The sequence below is a fragment of the Hippoglossus hippoglossus genome, chromosome 17, assembly GCF_009819705.1.
Source record: "Hippoglossus hippoglossus isolate fHipHip1 chromosome 17, fHipHip1.pri, whole genome shotgun sequence".
NCBI lineage: Eukaryota > Metazoa > Chordata > Actinopteri > Pleuronectiformes > Pleuronectidae > Hippoglossus > Hippoglossus hippoglossus.
Genome location: NC_047167.1, coordinates 8,191,552 through 8,212,375, shown reverse-complemented (window position 1 = coordinate 8,212,375; position 20,824 = coordinate 8,191,552). Strand labels below are relative to the sequence as shown.

The 20,824-nt window shown below is 41.8% G+C and overlaps 2 protein-coding genes across 2 annotated transcripts; both read left to right on the top strand.

Moving 5' to 3' along the window:
• The first annotated feature begins 10,161 nt into the window (after window positions 1-10,161).
• Window positions 10,162-12,584, top strand: LOC117778168 (protein shisa-like-2A). The gene is made up of 3 exons (XM_034613512.1): window positions 10,162-10,469; window positions 11,004-11,140; window positions 11,334-12,584. The coding sequence occupies exons 1-3, from the start codon at window positions 10,288-10,290 to the stop codon at window positions 11,510-11,512; spliced, it is 498 nt and encodes a 165-aa protein (XP_034469403.1). The 5' UTR covers window positions 10,162-10,287; the 3' UTR covers window positions 11,513-12,584.
• Window positions 12,585-17,935: 5,351 nt separating this feature from the next.
• On the top strand, window positions 17,936-20,564 carry LOC117778711 (leucine-rich repeat-containing protein 19-like). Its single transcript, XM_034614467.1, has 3 exons — window positions 17,936-18,068; window positions 19,589-19,774; window positions 19,949-20,564. Exons 2-3 carry the CDS (start codon window positions 19,612-19,614, stop codon window positions 20,338-20,340), a joined length of 555 nt encoding a protein of 184 aa, XP_034470358.1. The 5' UTR covers window positions 17,936-18,068; window positions 19,589-19,611; the 3' UTR covers window positions 20,341-20,564.
• The last annotated feature ends 260 nt before the right edge of the window (window positions 20,565-20,824 follow it).

Below are 20,824 nucleotides of genomic sequence, written 5' to 3'. Positions count from 1 at the left end.
AAATGAGAATAGCCCTGCTGCTTGCAACAGGAAATTAATTGGGCTAAACAATATAAATTATAGGCTCGGATGATGCAGGAGTGGAGGGTGACCGGCAGACGACCTCTCACTCCCAGTTGCCATCGCCAGCCACACAGTCCACTTCCCAGTCCTCTTTCCCGGAGTCTGGAGGGTGAACAACAATCTGCTGGCTCTCCTGGATGCAGTGAAGGAAATTGCGACAGGAAAAGAAAAGATGAATGAAACACAAACAGTTGATGGATGTCTTCGCAAATAAATAAGTGCATGACTAATTATGTGTGTGGGTGTATGTGTGTGTGTGTCATTTGCTTCAGAAATATTTGGATAAACCCATAAGGAAAGGTGAATTCATTCACAGCTTTATTCAGTATACATTCTGAAATAAGGCATTTTAACTTACCATCATTAAAGACGCTGCATCAAGGCGTGGTGAGCCAGCCCTGCAGCCCTGCCAGGAAGCCCCACAGTTGGCTCTGCTTCTGCTCCGGCTGGTTAGGGGATGCCATGAGCCATACAGTAGGTTGTGCAGGACACAACATGCCAGGATAATTCTGCCCCTTCTCAGGTGTATAAAGGAGCTTGCTTCCAGCTGTGTCCAAGCACATTCAACAACCCTTGAGCTGCCCAGATGTGCGCTTGAGGGGTTTGAGGGTTGGCAACTTGGAAAAGAACTATATTATATATATAAATATAAGCTTAAGCTTATAAGTTTCCAATTAATTAGTTGAAATCAACTAGAGATGTGCCATTAGTTTGGAGCGACGGATCAATTATAGGCCAATAAACAATTTAACAAAAGCCTAAACGGTTACTTTTCAATATGAACATTCTCATATACTCTATTGTAAACTAAGTAAACTATCTCAACTGGTATTTAATTATGACAATAAATGATGAGGATGGAAATGCGTAAATTTCATGGTTATTTAATACATTTGGTCAATCCATTAGTAAATTAAATTATTGCTCTCTCTTAAAGCCTTTTTTTATTTAAATAAATGGAGTTTTAATATACTATGCATTCAGTTAAAAGGGTGTGTGTTTAGGACAGGTCATTCTCCTAGATCTCACTGTTGCCTGGGAGGACCGTATCAAGGGGGCCAACTAGAGGAAGAGGGCAAAGTATGCTGAGCTAGTAGAAGAATGCCGAAGCAACGGGTGGCGAGCGAGGTGCGAGCCCATTGAGGTGGGATGCAGAGGGTTCGCAGGCCAGTCTCTCTGCAGGGCCCATAACATGCTGGGTATCACAGGAGCCAGTAGGAGAAGGGCCATCGAGTTGGCCACCGAGGCAGCAGAAGTTGCATCAAGGTGGCTGTGGATCAGGAGAGGAGAGCCGGGGGAGGGGTAGCGCTACCTGGACACAAGCCGGGGCTTGATCAACCCTGGTTGGGTCGCCTGGGTGAGGGTGTCTGATTGTTGAAAGACCCGAAACACCCAATGACCCCGGGCAACATCACTGACGATGTGTCCAAGAAAGAACTGCATTGCTATAAAATGGAGCAACAGAGTAAATTACCAAATTAGAGATCTTTCATGATGTTATGAGATGTGTATAAACTATAAAAAGGTTCATTATGAAACTGAAAGGACAAATTAGAATCTGGTGGAATGCAAAGGTCTAGATAATTAATGGGAAACACTGATTTCATGACCCGAGCCCCAGATGTCACCTGCAGGTCTGAGGCGTGTGAACCCTGACCATCACCCTGACTTCACCCTTGTCCTACACAGTGCGCCACATCTAATTTCATTCCCATTTACAACAATACCCAACGTGTGGCACATGGGGGGGGGGAAACCAGAGGCGCTCCTGTTATGTTAACATAACAAGCTTTCACATGATGGATGATATTACTCTAATTGTAATCCCAGATTCCACATCTGCTGTGAGGCTGCTGTGTAATCCCTGACCGCCTGCAGCTCAGGACGTGGACTCGGATGCAGAGGGGCCGTGCATGCAGAATAAACTGCAGCCTGAAATGTTAATTGCTTAATTGCTGGTTCTTGTAACAATGTAAATCTGACCTTAAAAATGCCACAGGCAAGTTTAGTCATACATCAGTGAAAGGATATTCAACATGTGAACATGCCTCTACAGGTGTCGTGCTGCAGTTTTCACCGCAGCAAAAAGTAAAAAGTAAAAGGGGACACAGGGACCTGACTCAAAAACAAAAAGCTTGAAAGGCACAAATAGGCTCAGAGGATAGAGGAGTGGAGGTTAATGGATGGATGTTGAATTCAATTGCTGAGCTCAGCAAGTGTGACAGGATGATGAAATGGAAATGATGCAGTATCTCATGCTCTGTCACACATCTGTCAATAGGTTAGGCTGACGTGCAAAGTGAAAAAAGCAGAGCTACTTTATTTTTTTTAAAAGTAGTTTTTTCAGTTTCTCTAAGGGAGTGAAATGTTCACTCCAAGATTGCAGCTGTCGTCGGGGAAAAATGTCACGTATCAGAAAGTGTAAACCTTGTTTGAGGGAAAAGTTAGTCTGTCTCTGTTCTGACACCTGGGGGGGGGGGGCAAAACACATGGATTTTCAAAGCTTTGACAAATCTGTCAGCAAAGACAGAACATCTTTGAAAACATCACAAAACACAAAACATCCAGACGGCAGCTTCTCGTTTAGATCAAGTACCTCGTGTCAAATACATATTTAATTAACACAGATCAGACTTGAATCGGATCGCACTCAGGGCCATGAATCTCTACTCTATCTCTACGTCTGTTGATTAATTCCAGAACTGTCTGTGTGTACGTGGAAAACATATCTTCTGAACAGTTTGTCTTATTGGCTTCACACTTGCCATGTGTATTGTTAAGGGGCCAAAAGGAAGAGCCTTCATCTCATTCGACATGGGAATGTCGCAGATTGCTCGAATAACAGCTTTTAGCAAAGTTGCGTTCAACACTGGTAGCTGAGGCTAATGCTGGTTGATTTCTTCCAGAAGGGGGTCACGTGATAGGACCCTGACAAATCAACAAAGGGTACATCAAGACCGAAAACGCCCAATCAGCAAGCGGATTTGGGTGTCATCATTTCCAAACTTCTCCGTTTTAGCGGCTCTAAAACTCCAGAGCAGTGTGGATGCCAGGTGTATCCGCGGTAGAGTCGTGGCATTTTCAAATGAAAACGTAGTAGTGCGGAAGTACTTAGCATCGCCACAGGCCAAGAAAACAAACCATTCCGAACAGGCACGTTTATAATGGCCACTGCATTAGTTTAAACAAGATCTAACTTAAACGTTATGACTGGTCAGGTGTGACCTGTTAGATGACGTTTGACATATTGAGTGGTCTCCTCTGTGATGTTGGAGATTACTTTTACACTTTGTAAAAGTAATCTCCAACATCACCTTTGAGGCACCTTGCAGACAGCAGACTACAAATGGAGGTAACTGAGAAATGATTGCTTGGACTTATTTTGCTTTTTACAAGAGGTGACATTGAGGTGCATGAAATCCTGCTGCTAAAGGCAACATACAGTCGTCACCAGGGGATATGATACAAACCGTACAGATGTAAACCACCACGGTGAGGAGAGGTGCACATACATCAGTGTGGTGCTGAATAGTGCTGTCGCGTGTCAGTGCGCAGCGATGGAAGATGCTTACCAACTGTTGCCGACGGGCTGAGAGCGGAGGAGAGGGAGGAGTGGAGGAGTGGCGTGTGAGGTAGGGGGAGGGGGAAGTGATGGGGGCGGGGTGTGGATGGCAGGTCTTGTTTTCGCTGATGTGATCAATCGCCTCTCCTGACACCTCCATGAAAGAGAATGTGATGAAAGTGTGGATCTCAACCTGAAACAAGCTCAGCGCGTTTGAAGTGGTGGATGTGCGGATCCCTCTCTGTCCGTGTGAGCGTCGCTCACGAGCAAGGAGGTGTGCACTCCAGCCGCCGCGTTGCTCCACAGTCCCCCACCCCTCCAACACTGGCAAATAATCTCCTTTCTTCTGCCAATTCCCCCCCCCCCCCACCCCCTGTTTTCTGGATTGGACAGGCAGAGATAATCTGGGATTAGAGCGAGCAGTCAGGCCCGGTGTGCCACTCATTCATTTTGATGGAGCGGACATGTTTAACATCCACAGGTCATCTGCTGGGCCTCAACATATTCCATTATATAGATCAACCCGGGGCAAAGTTTCAGCATATTGGGCAGCTTCGCATGCTAAACTGAGAAGAGGAATGAAATGTGGCCGCTGCCTGTTGGGTCTGTGGCGGAGCAGGTGGTTCCATCTTCATCCTCATCACGCTAAATGAATGTAGTGTGGAAATGCTGGCTGATATTGACCTGTGCGGCGGATAGGAATGAGGGCATCCTATCCCTATTTTTCTAAATGATGCTCAGATATCCAGGTTATTCCAGCATCACTGTTCCATATTGTGTGAAGGGAAACCGTCTCCACAATGTGGCAGTAACTATTATTCATCTTGACCAACGCTGCTCTCATCTTTGCTCAGAAATCCGACGAATGATAATCATCTTTATTTTTTCCTGACAGCCCCTTTGTATTACTTTGCGAGGCCTTTCGGTTGCTTCACCGACCACAGCCCATAATCTTCTGTCTCCAGAGAGTCAGTCAGTGGGTTTATTTCTTCATTATTATATTATATACCTTGTCCTGTCGCTCTTCATTTGAATTATTTACCACTTCTCACCAATAGTTCCTTTACACGACGATCACACAACATTTCTCACCATATTTGTCTGCGGATGTTTGCCCATTGATGAGTACAGCAGGATTCAGAGAATATGAGGAGTTTTTCAAGAAAACTGCTGAAAATGCCGTATTTATTGTGAACGCTCCTCACCCAGGATCTTCCCCTATGCCTTGTCACTGCAGCTGGCCCCTGATCCCAGAACAAAGTGGTCTATATGTCTCCATGTGCAATGATTTGCTGTTCACTGCCGGTTCCAAGGGCCAAGTCTTGACAAGGAGAAGCAGCCATATAGCCTTGATACAGCACTTCAATGGAACCACTTGCCTGATAGGAATGTTCCATCTACTGCAGCTTTTAAGCTTATTCACAAGAGTCATTTTCTGCTCATACAGAAGAATTTAAATCCACAAGCTGTTGGGAGTTGTTTAACATCGTCTGATCTTTATTTTTACATTACCCCTTGAACACAGTTGCAGTGTTAATCTGCTCTAATCTATTTCATATTAACAGCCAAAAGGAGTGAAGGAGATAAAGTGATCAAGTCGGCGAGTGACTTTACCATTTAGCAGCTGCAGATTCTGTAAAACAAAGCTAAAAGGGATCAAATATTAGCCTTGCATTTATTAGGAAGCAGTGGTATGACTTAAAGAAAACGAACGTTTGTTTTGCGTCTGCTGAATGGGTAAATCAGCAACTGGGAGCTAACCATAGACTGTATATAAAGAGGAGCCATCACACATGCATATGATTGTTTTTGTGAGCTGGCATTGGCTCCAGCACCCCCTCTGCCACGACCCTCAAAGGATACAGAGGGATGGATGGAGTGGATGATGAACAACCACATATACTGCCACCTTGTTTTGCTCTGTTGATGTGTCCTGGGCTTGCAGTACATTTAACAGAAGTAATTACCACCCTTCTCAAAAGGAAATATTTCACCGTTTGTTTCACCTTAGATTTATATTTGACAACCAAAGGCTGGTGTGCAGGACGTACACCAATAATCAGCCTTTGACCATGGGTGCAGTGCCTCAGTCGACCTGATCAGAGAACAGTGGTTGAGAAAAGTATTGAGTACTGGTAGCTGGAAATGTTGCACAGGTTTTTTCACAAAGAGTTTTTCTCAGATCTGGAGAGAGTTCTTTATGAATTCTACATGTCAGCCTCAAAGCGTGATCTAGCTTATGTAGCTACAGAAGTTTGACAGAACTGTTTATTTACAGTGAGAATCATCTCTTCATTCAAAAAAAGATACGACAGTCAGATCTTAATGTATAAAGCTGCGCTGTACAGAGGAATAAATATAATTAAAGGGATTAGCTTTTAATTAAAGATGTCCGTCTGTGTAGGAGCTACGTACTTCAGAATAAAATTGAGTGAAAATATCTGAGTTAAACTGAGCCGATGGATCTGCTGCAGAAGATAAAAGATACGTTTACATGAACACCACTATTCTGATATTAACTTGATTAAGACAATAGTCTGAATAAGACACTGTCATGTAAATAGCATTTTCTGATTTAACCTGAATAAGGACATACTTTGAATAAACAATAATCAAATTAAGACACGTGGAGCATTCCGACCTCAGTCACATTATATAGACACACGTACGGCTTATCGTTGTCTTATTATCCATCTTCAGCTAATTAAATGAAATTGGCCCAATTTTCTTTTCCGCAGGCTCCCGCCACTCCAACATAAACAGACCAAAATAGTTGAGAGATCTATGCAGCTGGAAGACAAATAAATATATGTAGTGTGTAATATTTACTATAAATACAGCTTACCCTTACTTTGAATAAAATATTTTGGAATGTACATGTGAAAGACTGTTGCAACCATCAATTTAGTAATTCAGAGGCCCTGCACACACAGAGGTCTCACTAAATCTAACCTGTTTTTAATTTCAAGTTAAAACTCTATGCACCAAGCGGAGTGATAAAGACTACATCATTACATTCGGGTGTAACAGGAGAGAGATGCAGATTTCAGACTTGAGAAGATATATAATTAGAAAAAAACTAATGAAAACTTTTATTTCTGTCACATGGCCTTGGTGTGAAGCGGATGTGTAACATCAATCAATCAATCAATCAAATTTTATTTGTAGAGCCCATATTCACAAATCACAATTTGTCTCATAGGGCTTTAACATGGTGTGACATCCTCTGCCCTTAACCCTCAACAAGAGTAAGGAAAAACTACTAAAAAACCCTTTTAACAGGGTAAAAAGAAGGTAGAAACCTCAGAGAGAGCCACATGTGAGGGATCCCTCTCCCAGGACGGACAGAAGTGCAATGGATGTCAAGTGTCACATCCCATTCATGTCACATTGGCAGCAGATTGACGGCTACAATTTGGTCCCATTTACATCATCTGACAGCTAAAGATGGTTTGTAATTGTAGGGTTGGTGTTGTCAGGGTTAAAATTGTGCTTTGACAGTATGGCGGTATTTCATTACCTTTGATGAGACACTATGGATGATGTGAGGCTACAGACATCTACTGCCTTCAAAATAAAAGCAGCATGGGTAATAGTATCACTGTTGTGTCCTGCCAGTTTGTCTAGAGTCTGGAGTCTGGTGCTCCTCCATCATTTGAAGCCACTGTCTAAGCAGCTTACGCTTCAAAGCCACTCAACTCTATAGATTTAAAGGTGCTAGGAATTATGGGAGATCATACAACTCTGTGTGTGTTGGAAATCACCACTGTTCAGTCAGTCACTATTATGAACAATCGCATGTTTACTCTCTGTAAATAAAGATGGAAGACATGTTTCCACTTCCTCCCACTATGCAGAAATTAAGCCAAAAGATTGTGGAAACAAACACTACCATGTTGCGCAGAAGACGTGATTTATAGTCTGTGCAGTAGCGAATAGGGGATGGCTGTAGCGAGGTCACGCAGAGACACATTCTTGGCCAATCAAGAGTCAGTCAATAATGATGTTTCATCCCATTTTAATGCCTCGGAAAAAAAGCCAGTGGCCGGAGGAATTATGTTTTTGGCTTTTCTGTGCGTACGTCAATACATACATAAGTAAGACTTGATTGATCATATATAGCCTTAATGATTGATGATATTTTCTTATATATTTCAGTTAGTTTCTTTTATAAATTCTGTCTATAAATTTTTACATTGTTGATGATAAATGCATTATTGCATTTCCGTCAGTCCACATCTGTCTTTTTTTTAATTTAGAACAAATGCAACATAGAACAAAGGCATTACCAAACAGGAAGTTGTATTTTCACTACCGTATGGGCATGATTCTTATAAAGATGCAGCTTGTCTTATTTGTGACATGGAGGTATTAAATAAAGATTTTAAGCATATTTCTTTATGTAGGCATAAACAAAAAAATAACATGACTGGGAAAATGTTGCACCATAGTTATTTACAGTCACTGTATTTACAGAGAAAATGTCTCGTTGACAGAACTTCAGAACGTGGCTGCAACAAAGTCTTAACAGTCTGGAAAACTCTTCTGTGGGCATCATCCGATTAACTTTCAGCTTGCCTCACAAATAGCTTAGAATTCAAACAGAATACCATTTGTCCACGATCAAGGTCACTGAGTGTGATTTATCAAGACACGTTCATGATCTTGTTAACGCAACATCTAGAGAACCTTTTCTTCAAATTTGATGCAAACGTTCAATTGGACTTGGATTTACTGATTAGACTTTAATGGTCAAATGTCACAGTGACCTCAAATGTGTCTAGAAAGAAAAATACATGTGGTCTGAAACTGCACTTGTTTGTGAAGGCATCAACTACAGGGCGGTAAATGGAGCGATGCTTGCGAGCTAGTTCAGGCAGCCAACTCCAGCTGCGCTGCTCCAATCATGTGACAGACATCATGTGACATGCCTCATGTGACATAACTCACTCTCCACAATTATATATAGTACCCAACCACCCTAATAGTCGTTCTATTTAAGATGAGAACATTTCTCTCTTTGCTTGCCCCCGCTGCCGCGTCAGCATTGCTGCCAGTTGGGTCAGCCCCTCCCCCTCCCCGGCATTCACCTGTAGATAAATATTTGCTCATCAATCCCATCATGTCTATGTAATCATATCTGGGGGAGTGATGAAGTTGGAGCCTGGAAGCCAAACACTAACATTTTCTACTGTCGTAATAAACATTTGAATGTGAGTTGTCTGACTGAACTCTAGTTATGATATCAAATAAGTTATTATTGAAGACATGAACATGCATCAGTGTGATAAGAACAACATTTTTGATCCTTCATGGGAAACTTACACACTGCAATGTAGTGGATAATCGTATGCACTGAGGAATTGGACCCTCACATATTATAATAAATGTTGAAGGGTGTAGCAAGGAGGGAAAATGTCAATCAAAGACCCACGCGATCCTGAGAAGAGAGAAAGCGAAAACACCTGAGTGGGTGTACTGTGAGTATGAATGCTTTTGGGGATTTTGCTGCATTACATCTTATGATATTATCTGTACAAATTGTTTGAGGCATCCACATAATCAAGATTTGATCATAAACAGCACAACATGACAACTTTAGACTCAACATTCAAGTCACAGGCTTATTTATTTATTTGATTTTTTAAAAATGGGGTGGAATAAGCACTTCATTAGTAGGGCTATTTGTTTCCAGTGCTTGCTGAAAGATAAATGGATGCACCTGCATGTACCTGCACCGCACCACAGGGAAGGATCAAGTCACATAAATCAAATTCTCATCACAGCTCGTCTCTGCTTTCATCATAAGATTTGTTCTAGACAGGGACTGCATACAAGCCTTTTCTGCATTCCTCCCACAGGAATAAGATAAAACGACCAAGTAAACCATGGTCCACCTTCATTATCACAGTGGAGGGTCCTCCGGCTCATAAAGCCCCGACTGGACTGAAAGGACTGTAAATAGACATCATACTAAATTCATATCACACTAACCTTTCTTGTGCTGCCTGGAACTGCTTCTCCTTAGTGTCTGAAGTCAAATGATGAGGATATATATATATACATATATATAATGAGTATGTATAATGTATACAAATGTACATATACATACACAAATAAACGTATTTATATACATATTTTTAAAACATATATGGATACACACACGCAAACACACACACACACACACACACACACACACACACACACACACACACACACACACACACACACACACACACACTCATCAATACATATGTTTAAAGGTAATTGCCTAATATGTGTATATCCCTCTCTCTCTCCCTCTGCATGTCTCCATATATATATCTTTGAATATATCTATACATATATACATACATGTGGATATATATGGAGACAAAGGGAGAGATATGTATAGGTATATCTCTTTATATATACATATATACATGGAGGTATATACATGTATATATGGAGGTAGAGGGAGAGAGAGAGGGCTCCAGGCAGGCTGAAAGTTTTCCTCCTCCGTCTCTCTGCTGTGCGGCTCATTCGCGCAGCGGATGTTGAGACACGCGGGTGGGAGCGCACTTCTCTCTGAGGATGTTATGATGGTGTGATCTGTTCTTCGCCTCAGTCCACGGACCCCGGGGTTTTTGGTTGTCTCTCTCTCTCTCTGTGTGTGTGTAACCATGAGCGCTGACTGCAGCAGTTACCACAGCACTGACGGTGCGTTCGTGGACAGCTTCTCTTGCCCCAAACCTGGAAACGCCGCTGCCGCTGTCTTCTGCTGCGGCTTCAATGATGTTAAATACTGCTGCGATGATCCCAACAGTTTCTTCCCTTATGAGTACGGATACATGTGGTGGCTGAGGTAAGGGACATTTACTTTGGACAACAAAGTTTCTCGTTTCCTCTTTAATTGATCTCATTATTATTCTTTTTTGTTTGACTCATTTTGTCACTTAATGGAAGATGTGGCAGTGGTAACACGTTCTCCTCTGATCAACCAATGAGGAGACAAGTTGAAACTTTAAGAATTTCCTGAAATTGCAGCTGTTTCTTTACTTTTTGTCTTCTTGTGTCTAGAAATTAAAAACCTTCCTCAAGCCCTGACTCGCAGATATTCCCCTGAGCTCCAGCACTGGCCCGAAATCATTCAGAAACCTTATTACCTCCACTACTCCAGTCTTAAGTGCCGATGTAAATCCCCTCATTTAGTTTTGTGTATTTGTATACGTGTGTGTGCATGTGTGAAGAGGTAAACACTGCATCTTACTACATTTGATCTTTGGTCTTTTTGTATTATTTTATTTATCAAGAAAACAATATAAACCTCTCCTCTCCTCTCCTCTCCTCTCCTCTCCTCTCCTCTCCTCTCCTCTCCTCTCCTCTCCTCTCCTCTCAGTATCGGAGCACTGGTTGGTCTGTCCATTGCAGCGGTGGTCCTCCTTGCCTTTCTCATCACGGTGTGTGTCCTCTGCTACCTCTTCATCGCCTCTAAACCCAATCGTCTTGACAACGGCCTACCTCTCAGGGTACCAGGTTAGTGTGCGTTTGGACTCTCTTAAGGTCACACTTAAAGTTGGACGAGGACCTCCGGAAAGGCCTCAGTACAGAGAAATCTTTGCAACTAGCAGCGTTTTCAGGATTTAAATACCATTTTTTCTTTTTTGTTAAGGATGAAAGTGATTTCACAACTTTGAATTTTGTGCAATCGTCCGTTTGCTTTCCAAAGGAGATGCCAGCGAGGGATCCAGCCATTCGAGAGCGACCCGTGCCTCTGGTCCGCAGGGATTCAGGAAACACTTCAGCAGCAAGCTGGACTGTGACAACCAGCCGCCGGACCCTGAGCGCCTGTTTCAGAGATGCTTCACAGCCACCGTCACCAGTGTGAAGGTGGAGAGTCCATCGTAGGTTCAGCTAGAGTCACGTGTTTTAAGATTATGGGACCAGCAGTCCAGAGGTCAAGAGAGCCAGTTAATGTGGAAGCACATTTTGTGGCCAGGGAAGGACTGTGACCCTGGGTTGTGGTGCTTGAGCCGAGAGAATATTATCTTAGATTATAAAAAGAACCACTATTGAATGCTGAGAACAACACAATCACACACTAGGAGGGCTCTGAACTCTCATGCCTTGGGTCATTACTTTCACGCACTGAATTTCTATCCTTCTCGTGGTCAAGGTGTTTCAGCACTCTGCAGCAGCAGCAACTGTCCGATTATGAACGGAAAATAATCATCCTGCATCTTCTTGGAGGAGAATGAGTATAATTGGCTTCTTTAAAGCCAAAGATGGACTTTTCCAATGATAAAAGCACATGCCATGGCAACAAATGTTGCGGGGTGAGAGTTGTGGTCCGGCTTGCATTCAGGATGTGCAGCTCCATGTGCGTCTGGGGAAGATGTGGGGGATAAACAAAGGACAAGAGCTGAGCCTGGACAACAACACCCTCTTTTGTTGCATACATTCTGCTCAGGGACCCAGGGATTTGTGAAGAGGATCAACAGTGTGATGAGAAAACTCCTCACCCACAATCATTTGTTGGTTCACATGGTTGAAATTATTCATGTTTGTGTCCATCTGACAGGGGATCACTTGTAAACCTCCATGTAATAAGTGCGGAGGCTGGGGCGAATGGTCGGCCATATCTGTCTCTGACACTGGCTGGTGATTGTGCTGGAGAACTGCTCCCCCTTTAACTAGCACACACCAAAACTGAGAAGACTATCGTAGCTTAAAGACTTTATCTAAAGAGAGCACAACCTTAATTAATGGGATTTCATGTCAAAATGGTTGCAATGAAAAGGGTCTATTGTTGCCGAACAAAAGTTCCTGAGCTGACAAGTTTGCTGTCTGAACCATGGACTGTTGTGACACACTGTATATCAAGATGGTCGATGTGTCTCCACTTCCTCCCGCTGTCCAGAAATGAAGCTTGAATGTCCCTGGATACAAACGCTGCCATCTTGCACATTTGGAGCCAGAGTCTGTGGAGTAGTGATCGGGGGATGGAGCCGTGGCAGCAATGGACGCGTTCGACCAATCACGAGTCAGTCATCCGCTGTCGAGGTGCTTTGGCTTCACCTTTGGGGAGCTGTCATGGTCTGACCCGGGAGGGCTTTATTTTCCTTCTTTAATAAAGTTTTTGAACTTAATCCTTTTGAAATGTTGAACAAAATGCCAGAACTATAAATATATAAAGAAGCTACAGGAACTATTGTGACTGAAGAGTGAGTTAACAGTGAACTCGCCGGCAATTGTGGCTCACAATTGGTCTTGTGGGGCCACTGTTGCTGTGTCTCATTAACTGCCGTTCATCAAGGTTACAGAACAAGAAACTGTTTTTTGTAATAGTTAAATTTGCAGTCTTGGAAGACACTGAACATTTCCGTATGGTTAAAAGCCCAACATCCAAGACGTGTGTGCCACTGTGGTCCAGCGCGCTGAAAAAGAGATTCGAACAGTGTTCCTGCACGTCCTTGAAAAAAGAAACATCACAAACCAGCTTCTGCATGGCTGCTGCAGAATTGATAGCACAATGCATAGTATCGCATATACATTCTGGTGGATATTTTTCATCTTCATATCAAAACACTAAGTGTCAGAAATGTCAGTATAATATTACATAACGTATAGAGAAAAACAATAAGACAGCTGGGTTTCTGTGTACCCACAAACGCTCTGTGACCTGTATCTACTGAAGAACTTGCAATTGAATTTCACTTGTGCATTTGTTAAAAAGGAAATTTACTGATTTAAATGTTGTATTCCCATTTCAGCAGTGTTAAATGTGCTTTAAATATGAACACTTTAAAGTACAACATAAAGGGCCTCATCTAAGAATATGTGTGTGTATGAGTTACCTTTACCTATAAAATATTACAAAACCTTAATTGGTTATATCTGTCAAATGTTTGGAGGGATGTTGATGTTTTCCATTTCTCATCTATAAATGTCAGGACAAAGGTGTCCAGAGTCTCCAGCTGTACCACATTTCACAGGGGAAACCAAGACTGAGCCTTCAGTTTATATTCCACACGACGTCTCTTCATGTTTGTTGGTGTGTTTTTTTTAAACTCATTCCAGGAATATAGAGGGGGATTTATTCACAATTCTTGAAAGAGCATCAATACATTTTGAATCAAAAGATTAAATCTTATTATGATGCAGCAATGCTACCCTTTTCGGAGATTGATAAAACCGCCCACGATGGAGCAGCAACAAACGAGTTACAACTCACATTGTGAGCTGCATTAAAGATTTGGATTTTGACTCACATGCTGTTCACACAAATAATATCTCAAACTGAAATGGTGTTCGCTGCCAGAAGGAGCATCAGGAGACCAAGATAACAGAAGCATTTCATTGGCGCATTGACGAGAAGAGAAACTTGATTAAAAGACTAACTAAAACAAATGCCTCCTTTAATCTGAAGCTGTTCTCCGAAAAGAGAGTATTTCAACCCAGGTATCACATAATATATCTCGCTTTCGTCTGTCCCAGAGGACAACGAAAGAAAGTCTGCTTTTCATGGCTGTGACTTCCTCCATTTGACGCTCTGGCAAACATCTGGTATGGTCAGCGCTACCTCGGTTGCTACAGTTACTGCCGATGGGGAGTGAAGCAGATGGGCCTGAACGGTGATGCTAAAGATTGATCAAATCTTGATAAACAATGATCTATTGTTTAAAGGAGGTGACATGGGACGACACCTTCTGTGCAAACACTGTGCAGCCTGAGTAAGAGAATACAGAGTAAATGAAAAAGAGAATAGATTAACTACAAGAAAAGTCTTAACGATGAAATTGCTCAAAAGATGTACCGCAATTATGACTTAAATCAAGTCATTTGTGCAACCCAATAAGACAAAGCACAAATGTTTCTCAATGGGCTTTACAATCTGTAATTAAATCCTCGAATTGGATAAGGAAAAAAAAAAACCTTCCCCCAGGATGGAGAGACACAGATATTGTTTGAGAGTATGTTCAGGCGCCACTAAAATCTCCATATGTCTGAGGGAACAAACAAACAGATGGTCGGAGAGATGAGGAGGTTTTCAGGATGTGTAATCTTGTCTGCAGGAAAACAGATTCTACCGTGCATATCAATACATTGATTAAAATTTGGACAGACCAGTCGGAGAATGGTAACAGACACAGACCTTTAGCTGAAGAGAAAAAAGCCACAAAGTGAGGGCACGAAGACGCATGTTTAAGTTTAATATAAAGGCCTCAGAGTCAGACACACAAGGTCATGCAGCCAGCATATGTATTTTCAGAGCCCATATTCTGAAAGTAGAGAGGGTAGGATGGAATAAAAGAGTAAGGGGCCCGACCAGACAGGTACGAAGGGGCATGTCTGTTTAGGATTATGTGTTTTACAAAAAGCACTCTAAAGTCTGAGCTGTTCACCTGCTCTTTCAAAGTTTGGTGAAGCTCTATTCAGTTTTTGATCGGCCAGGATCGACAACATCACTTCTATATTTATTCTCCACCACCTTTGCTATTTCATTAGCTCTTGTTCGGCCCTGCCACCAGACTGTCTATTATGCTTTCCAATCAATATTTGTATTTATGAGTACAATCTGCCTTTTGTCCTGTTTTTCCTGCCTGATGTCGGCAACTGTCAGACTCACTGACTTCGCCTATTACTTGTCCCTGCCTGTTTTTCTCCTTTGCGGCTTGGATCCATTTAAAAATTTTTGTGATGCAGAAATGGGCAAACATGCTGTTATTACATCGTGCCTTGATCACCGCAAAAGCCTTTTCACTGGTCTTAATAAGGAAAAAAACAGAAAGACAGCAGTCTGGACAAAATTCAGCTGCGAGGCTTTTAACTGTGACTAAGAGATATGATCACATCGCGCCTGTTTTACCTTTTTTTTTACGTTAGATCCCTGTATGTTTTAGTATTGATTTAAAATTTTTATTCAGGCTCTTCATGGTCTGGCCCCAGGTTATATCTCTGATCTGTTACTTTCCTGTTCACCTCTACGAAACTTTGCGACCATCGGGCAAGGGTCTGCTGTCATCAGGGTCCCAAGACTCTGGAAAGAACTTCCTGAGGAAATAAGGAGACGGTGTCCTCTTTGAAGTCTCTCCTAAAAATATACTTTTTTCCAACGGGATATGCCTGAATTTACTTGGGGTGCCAGGCAATTTTGGTCTTCTATCTCTATTCTTATTATTGGCATTATTATTTATACTTTCTCTGTATTTGAACCTTTTGTTTTTTCCGTTGTGTAGCACTATGTATTTTAACCTTTTGTTTTTTTTGTTTTGCTGCACTTTGCACTTTGTATTGTAAAGTGCCCTATAAATAGAGTTATTATTTGTATTATTTATTTTTTACATGAATTGGGACGAACGTTTGCAGTTGAGTCCTCCTTATTCTTAGCTGTGACAGGACTTGGTCGCTTTTTTTCCTCCAATGGGTTTAATGGCTTTACTTTCTTGAAGTGTTCTTTGAGCATCTCCACTGTTGCAGATATGTTCGCGTGATCCGGCTGAGCAGCTCCGATCATGCAGGATTTCTCCGTTCCTCCATTTCTTTAACGCCGTGATGCCGGTTGAGGAGTTTAAGAGAAAAGGATTAGATGGTTCAGTGAGACTCAGAGTCAGTCAGTTCAGAGCCGCTGCTGCTGTGAATTTCCTAATCTTTCTCTGCAGAGAAACATTCAGCAGCATCGCCGGAATCCAACAGGAGAAAAAGGGACGACAAACCTGCTTTGATCCTTGCACAATTTTAAACATTCATATCTTTATCTCTTTGTGTGACTCTCAGCTACAGCTCTGACAATGAGCACAATGAGAACAACGCATTCGAATTTAATAAAAATTTAAACGGAGCCTAACAGCATTAATCTGCACAGTGGGTGAGACATGTTTTTCCTGGAGCAGAAGCACACTTGACTGTGGAACATCCATTAAAATCTATTGTGCTTGAATGTAAGAGGAGAAGTGTTTTAAAAGGCCACTGTGGTAATGTGTTAGATGGGTGACGGGAAGAGTTTAAATGGAACTGGTTGTGTGCAGAACATGCACATTGTGTCTGTGCCTTTTTTAAAGCTGAACACTGTGCAGGGGGATCAATGAACATTTCCCAATAGGAGCTTTTCAAAACATCCCATTATGCAACCAACGTAATGTCTGAAAATGAAAGTCAATGGATATTTTGGGCACTGATATGATCAACACGTCTCAAAAGGCATTTCAAATCAGACTCTAATAAGCTGTACTTACTAATACTCCTACTTTCTTTGTAAGTTTGGCACAAAACAATGCATCATAAACCGTTTTGCATTGATTTGGAGCTGATTTAGCAGGGAGCTAAGGGACCATACACAAGTTAAGTGGAATTATGCACTTTTTCTTTTTGCTAATTGTCCCTAAGGATGTTGCCTCTGTGCACAGGAGTTGTTTTCTCCTTCACTTTTTTCCGCATCTTACCAAAAATGTTGAAGAGAAATGCATTATGTAGCATTGGCCTGTATCCTATATTAAAATGAGCCTCTTGTGCCCTTATATCCGCGTAACATTTTGAAATGTATAATTCAACTACTCAAGTGCTCACAGGTGGCTGCCCTTTTCCTGGCGATAAAACATTTAATGTGTTTCAATGAGGTGCTGAGAGATGACAATCCATCTCTGAGTGTCAGAATTCTGTATATTCTTTAAAGGCACATAACTTCCAGACCTCTCCCAGTTGAATGTGCATAAAGAGGGACCAGTTGAGAGCTGCTTGGAAGTGCATCGATAATAAATGACACTGGGGCCACCGGGAATCATTCAATGGTTTTCAGCACCATCATTGATCTGGTGATTTAAATGGAAAGTGCTTTAAAGCAAACAAACATATAACAATGAACTAAACATCACAGTATATGATCTGTGATGTAAAAAAAATACATAAAAGGAGGATAAAAGGAGGATAAAAAAAAGGAGTTTCTGTCAGCTCAGTTAAGTTAAGAGTTTCTTTTTATATATTTTGTAACCACATTGATATTCTGTAAAATCTGAAAAATAAACTGATGCCTTTGTGCAGCATGGAGCGCCCATGCTTCACGTCTGATGTGATTACACTGCCACTATCTGGTCTCAGAGCACAGATGCAACATCTCATCCATTTATTCATGCGGGCGCTCTCGAGTGCTTCCAGTCAAGAAAATTGTAATAACTTCTACTGACAACTCATTGCTGACCTCTCTTTAATAACTAAAATAATAATAATAATCTCCTTTTCTTTTTTTATCACGATCTTAGTAACAAAGGAAGAATAATGACAAACCTAATAAAGTTACTCATTAACATCTCAGTCTTAAAGGCATGTGCAAGGAGGGTGACATTATGGCTTGTCCTGCAACCTTTGCTCCAGCAGGTTGTTAAGTTTTTTTTTCAGGAGCTGAAGAAAAAGACAAAACACCAGTTAGACGTCGAGGAGGGAAACACCTTCTGTGTCGGACATCATACAGGTGAGCTGTTTTAGACGTTTTTTACTTGTTGTTGTGGATTGTGTGAGTTGACAACTTAGAGATACTATGTTTTGCTCTGCAATGTGTGTGACACAGATTAAGAAGTCAAATGACCTCAAGCACGGCTATTATCACACTATCACCTACTTCTTATGTGAACTGTGTGTGTTATTTAGAATAAAGACACACAGTGTGGATATACTGTCTGATATTCCGATATAGGACGATCAACATAGCATGTGTGAGTCGATGATTAAAGTTAACCAGTAAGCAGGTGAGGACTTTAGTTAAGAACAGTTCACGAAGGCAACTCCTCAACATCATGTGACAGCTTCTGTGTGAAATACAGCTGATCATAAAGTTCAGAGTAGTTTTGTTCATGTCAAAGGGTTTGTTAACATGTACTTTCCTCTGGCAAACGAGAAGTGACTATTGGCTAGTTAGTGGTATATATCATAGTTCTATTACTATTTTATTTGTTTAACCCCTTACTGGTAATTTCTAATAAAATGGTAATCCCTTGACCTCAACATTTTATAATCTCATGTGGTGGAAGACGACGTATTCAGAGCCTTTACTCAAGTGACTCTAAAAAATGCAATATGCACTTAAAATAAGAAAAGGATAAACACTCTACTCAATGGCGTTTTATTATTATTTATTTATTATATTAATAAAAACCTAAACAAATATCTTTTCTATCTTCTTTTCTGAATTAAATTCAAGACAAATCACGGCAAGTAATTTCTAGAGAATTCAGTTTCGTTTGTGTAAAAATTAACACATACATGACCTCAAAGCACTTCACAGAGAAGGTCGAGAGTTTACAGTCACAGAGAGAAACCCAACAGTTTGATAAAGAAACACTTGGCGACAGTGGAGAGAAAAAAACCTCTCGTCTAACGGGAGGAAAGATCTTTCAGGAGCAGATTCAGGGCGGTCGGCCATCTGCGTCGACTGGTGAGTTTGAAAGGAGAGAAACGTGGGCGAGAGCAGAACAAGTGGATACCTGCAGCGTGAGGGCAAGGCTCTCCCTGTGCTACTTAGGCAGACAGAGAGGAAAAGCACTTACAACAGGAGACATACTACAACCACAAGGTTCGGAATGAGGAACGTTTGATGTGATGTCGAGATTGTGTCTGCCTCCATGACACACACCTGTTCCACAAGAGAGGAGGCTGGTAGCTGCCACTCCACTACTCTATTATTACCATTCTACTCTATAACCATAAATAAGCCTGTAGCACTGACCAAAGCCATATATTGGGATAATATCTGAGCTTGTCAATATATTGCACCGCTGCTCAGGCATTAAGGGAGCCAGTGCAGAGAAGCAAATAATATAATAGGATGATATACATCTCAATACTGACTTTGAATGCATCTCTTGTTATGACGCAATTGCACTAAGAGATTGGAGACGAACACACTTTTCATGATCCTCAATATATAAACACAGTATATATATATATATATATATATATAAATAATATACTCTATTGATTAAATTATTTCTTTAGGTTTTGCCACAAGAAAAGGAGAGATGGGGGTGTGGAGCTGCAACATCCTTGTGCTGTTGTTTCTCTGTGGAGCTTCTGTCACTGAGGCCCGTCCTGCTTTTTTATCTGACGTGGAGCACAGGGGCCTTCAGAGACGTCTTCTAGTGGAGGAAGATCCCACCAGCAGCAACACTAATGGAACTCAGAGTAAGTAACAAAAGGAATGCTGATGGGAATTTTACCATCACCCCCACTGTTGCAGTCAGGTGTGTCTGAGGAACTTTGAGCTCTATAACTCCTCGTTTACAAGAAGCATTTCGGTGTCAACCTCTCTGTGTCTGTCTTTGATGCAGTACATTCTTCTTCCTGCTGTTTTTCCAGGGGCAGCCGATCCAGATTGGGGCTCAAAGTCAGTGGAGTGGTCCTATCTGGCTGCAGGACTGGGCACGGTCCTCACCATCTCCCTCCTCATCGTGATGGCAGTCAAGCTTCGCCTCTTCCACCGCTTCCTGGCCAGCTACAGACACTCCCTGCTCCACGAGGCCGATGGGGCCAGCCAGTACGGTCATGATGATTTGTCTTACCCGAGCAATGTGTCGGGTAGGATGGGAAGGGTCAGGGGGACTGTGAGTGGGCAGGATGAAGACGATGACGGCTTCATCGAGGACAATTATATCCAGACCAGTGAGAGACACCGGGCGGAGAGAGAAAGAGTGGAGGAGGAGGAGGGGACAGACGACAGCGACGATGATCTTCAGTTCACAGTAGGGTGATTGGATAAAGGGAGACAAATTTTAGTCCTGAACTGCTTACTAATTATAACAACACATTATAGACACACCTTTTAAAAAAACACTGTGCATAGATAAATCTTGATTGAAATTTAGAGCGATGGCACCCATCTATTCTATTGGCAGAAATTGAATATAAAATAATCTTAGTGATGTCGTAATCTTTTAAATTGTACAAGTTTTTGTTTTCTATACCCTAGAATGGGCCCTTTATATTTAAATGCTGTATATTTACATCTGGAGCGGGTCCTGTCTATGGAGGCCAACATGTTTTTTACAGTAGCCCAGACCGGACAAACTAAACACCTTTTGAGTTTTTATGACAACTGAAGGCTGCCACAGGTTCTCTTTCATGTTTGGAAGGGGAGGGTGAGGTGAGGGGTATTCAGCTGCAACATGCAACTTCACCACTAGATGGCACTACATTCTACGCACTGAACCTTTAACTGTTGGATGCCAAAACAAA

Bases quoted from the DNA above. Each gene is read 5' to 3' on its own strand.
- LOC117778168 (XM_034613512.1), top strand. From the start codon at position 10,288: ATGAGCGCTGACTGCAGCAGTTACCACAGCACTGACGGTGCGTTCGTG. The intron at 10,470-11,003 runs GTAAGGGACATT...CTCTCCTCTCAG, and splicing joins GGATACATGTGGTGGCTGAG to TATCGGAGCACTGGTTGGTC. The intron at 11,141-11,333 runs GTTAGTGTGCGT...TGCTTTCCAAAG, and splicing joins CCTACCTCTCAGGGTACCAG to GAGATGCCAGCGAGGGATCC.
- LOC117778711 (XM_034614467.1), top strand. From the start codon at position 19,612: ATGGGGGTGTGGAGCTGCAACATCCTTGTGCTGTTGTTTCTCTGTGGA. The intron at 19,775-19,948 runs GTAAGTAACAAA...CTGTTTTTCCAG, and splicing joins CAACACTAATGGAACTCAGA to GGGCAGCCGATCCAGATTGG.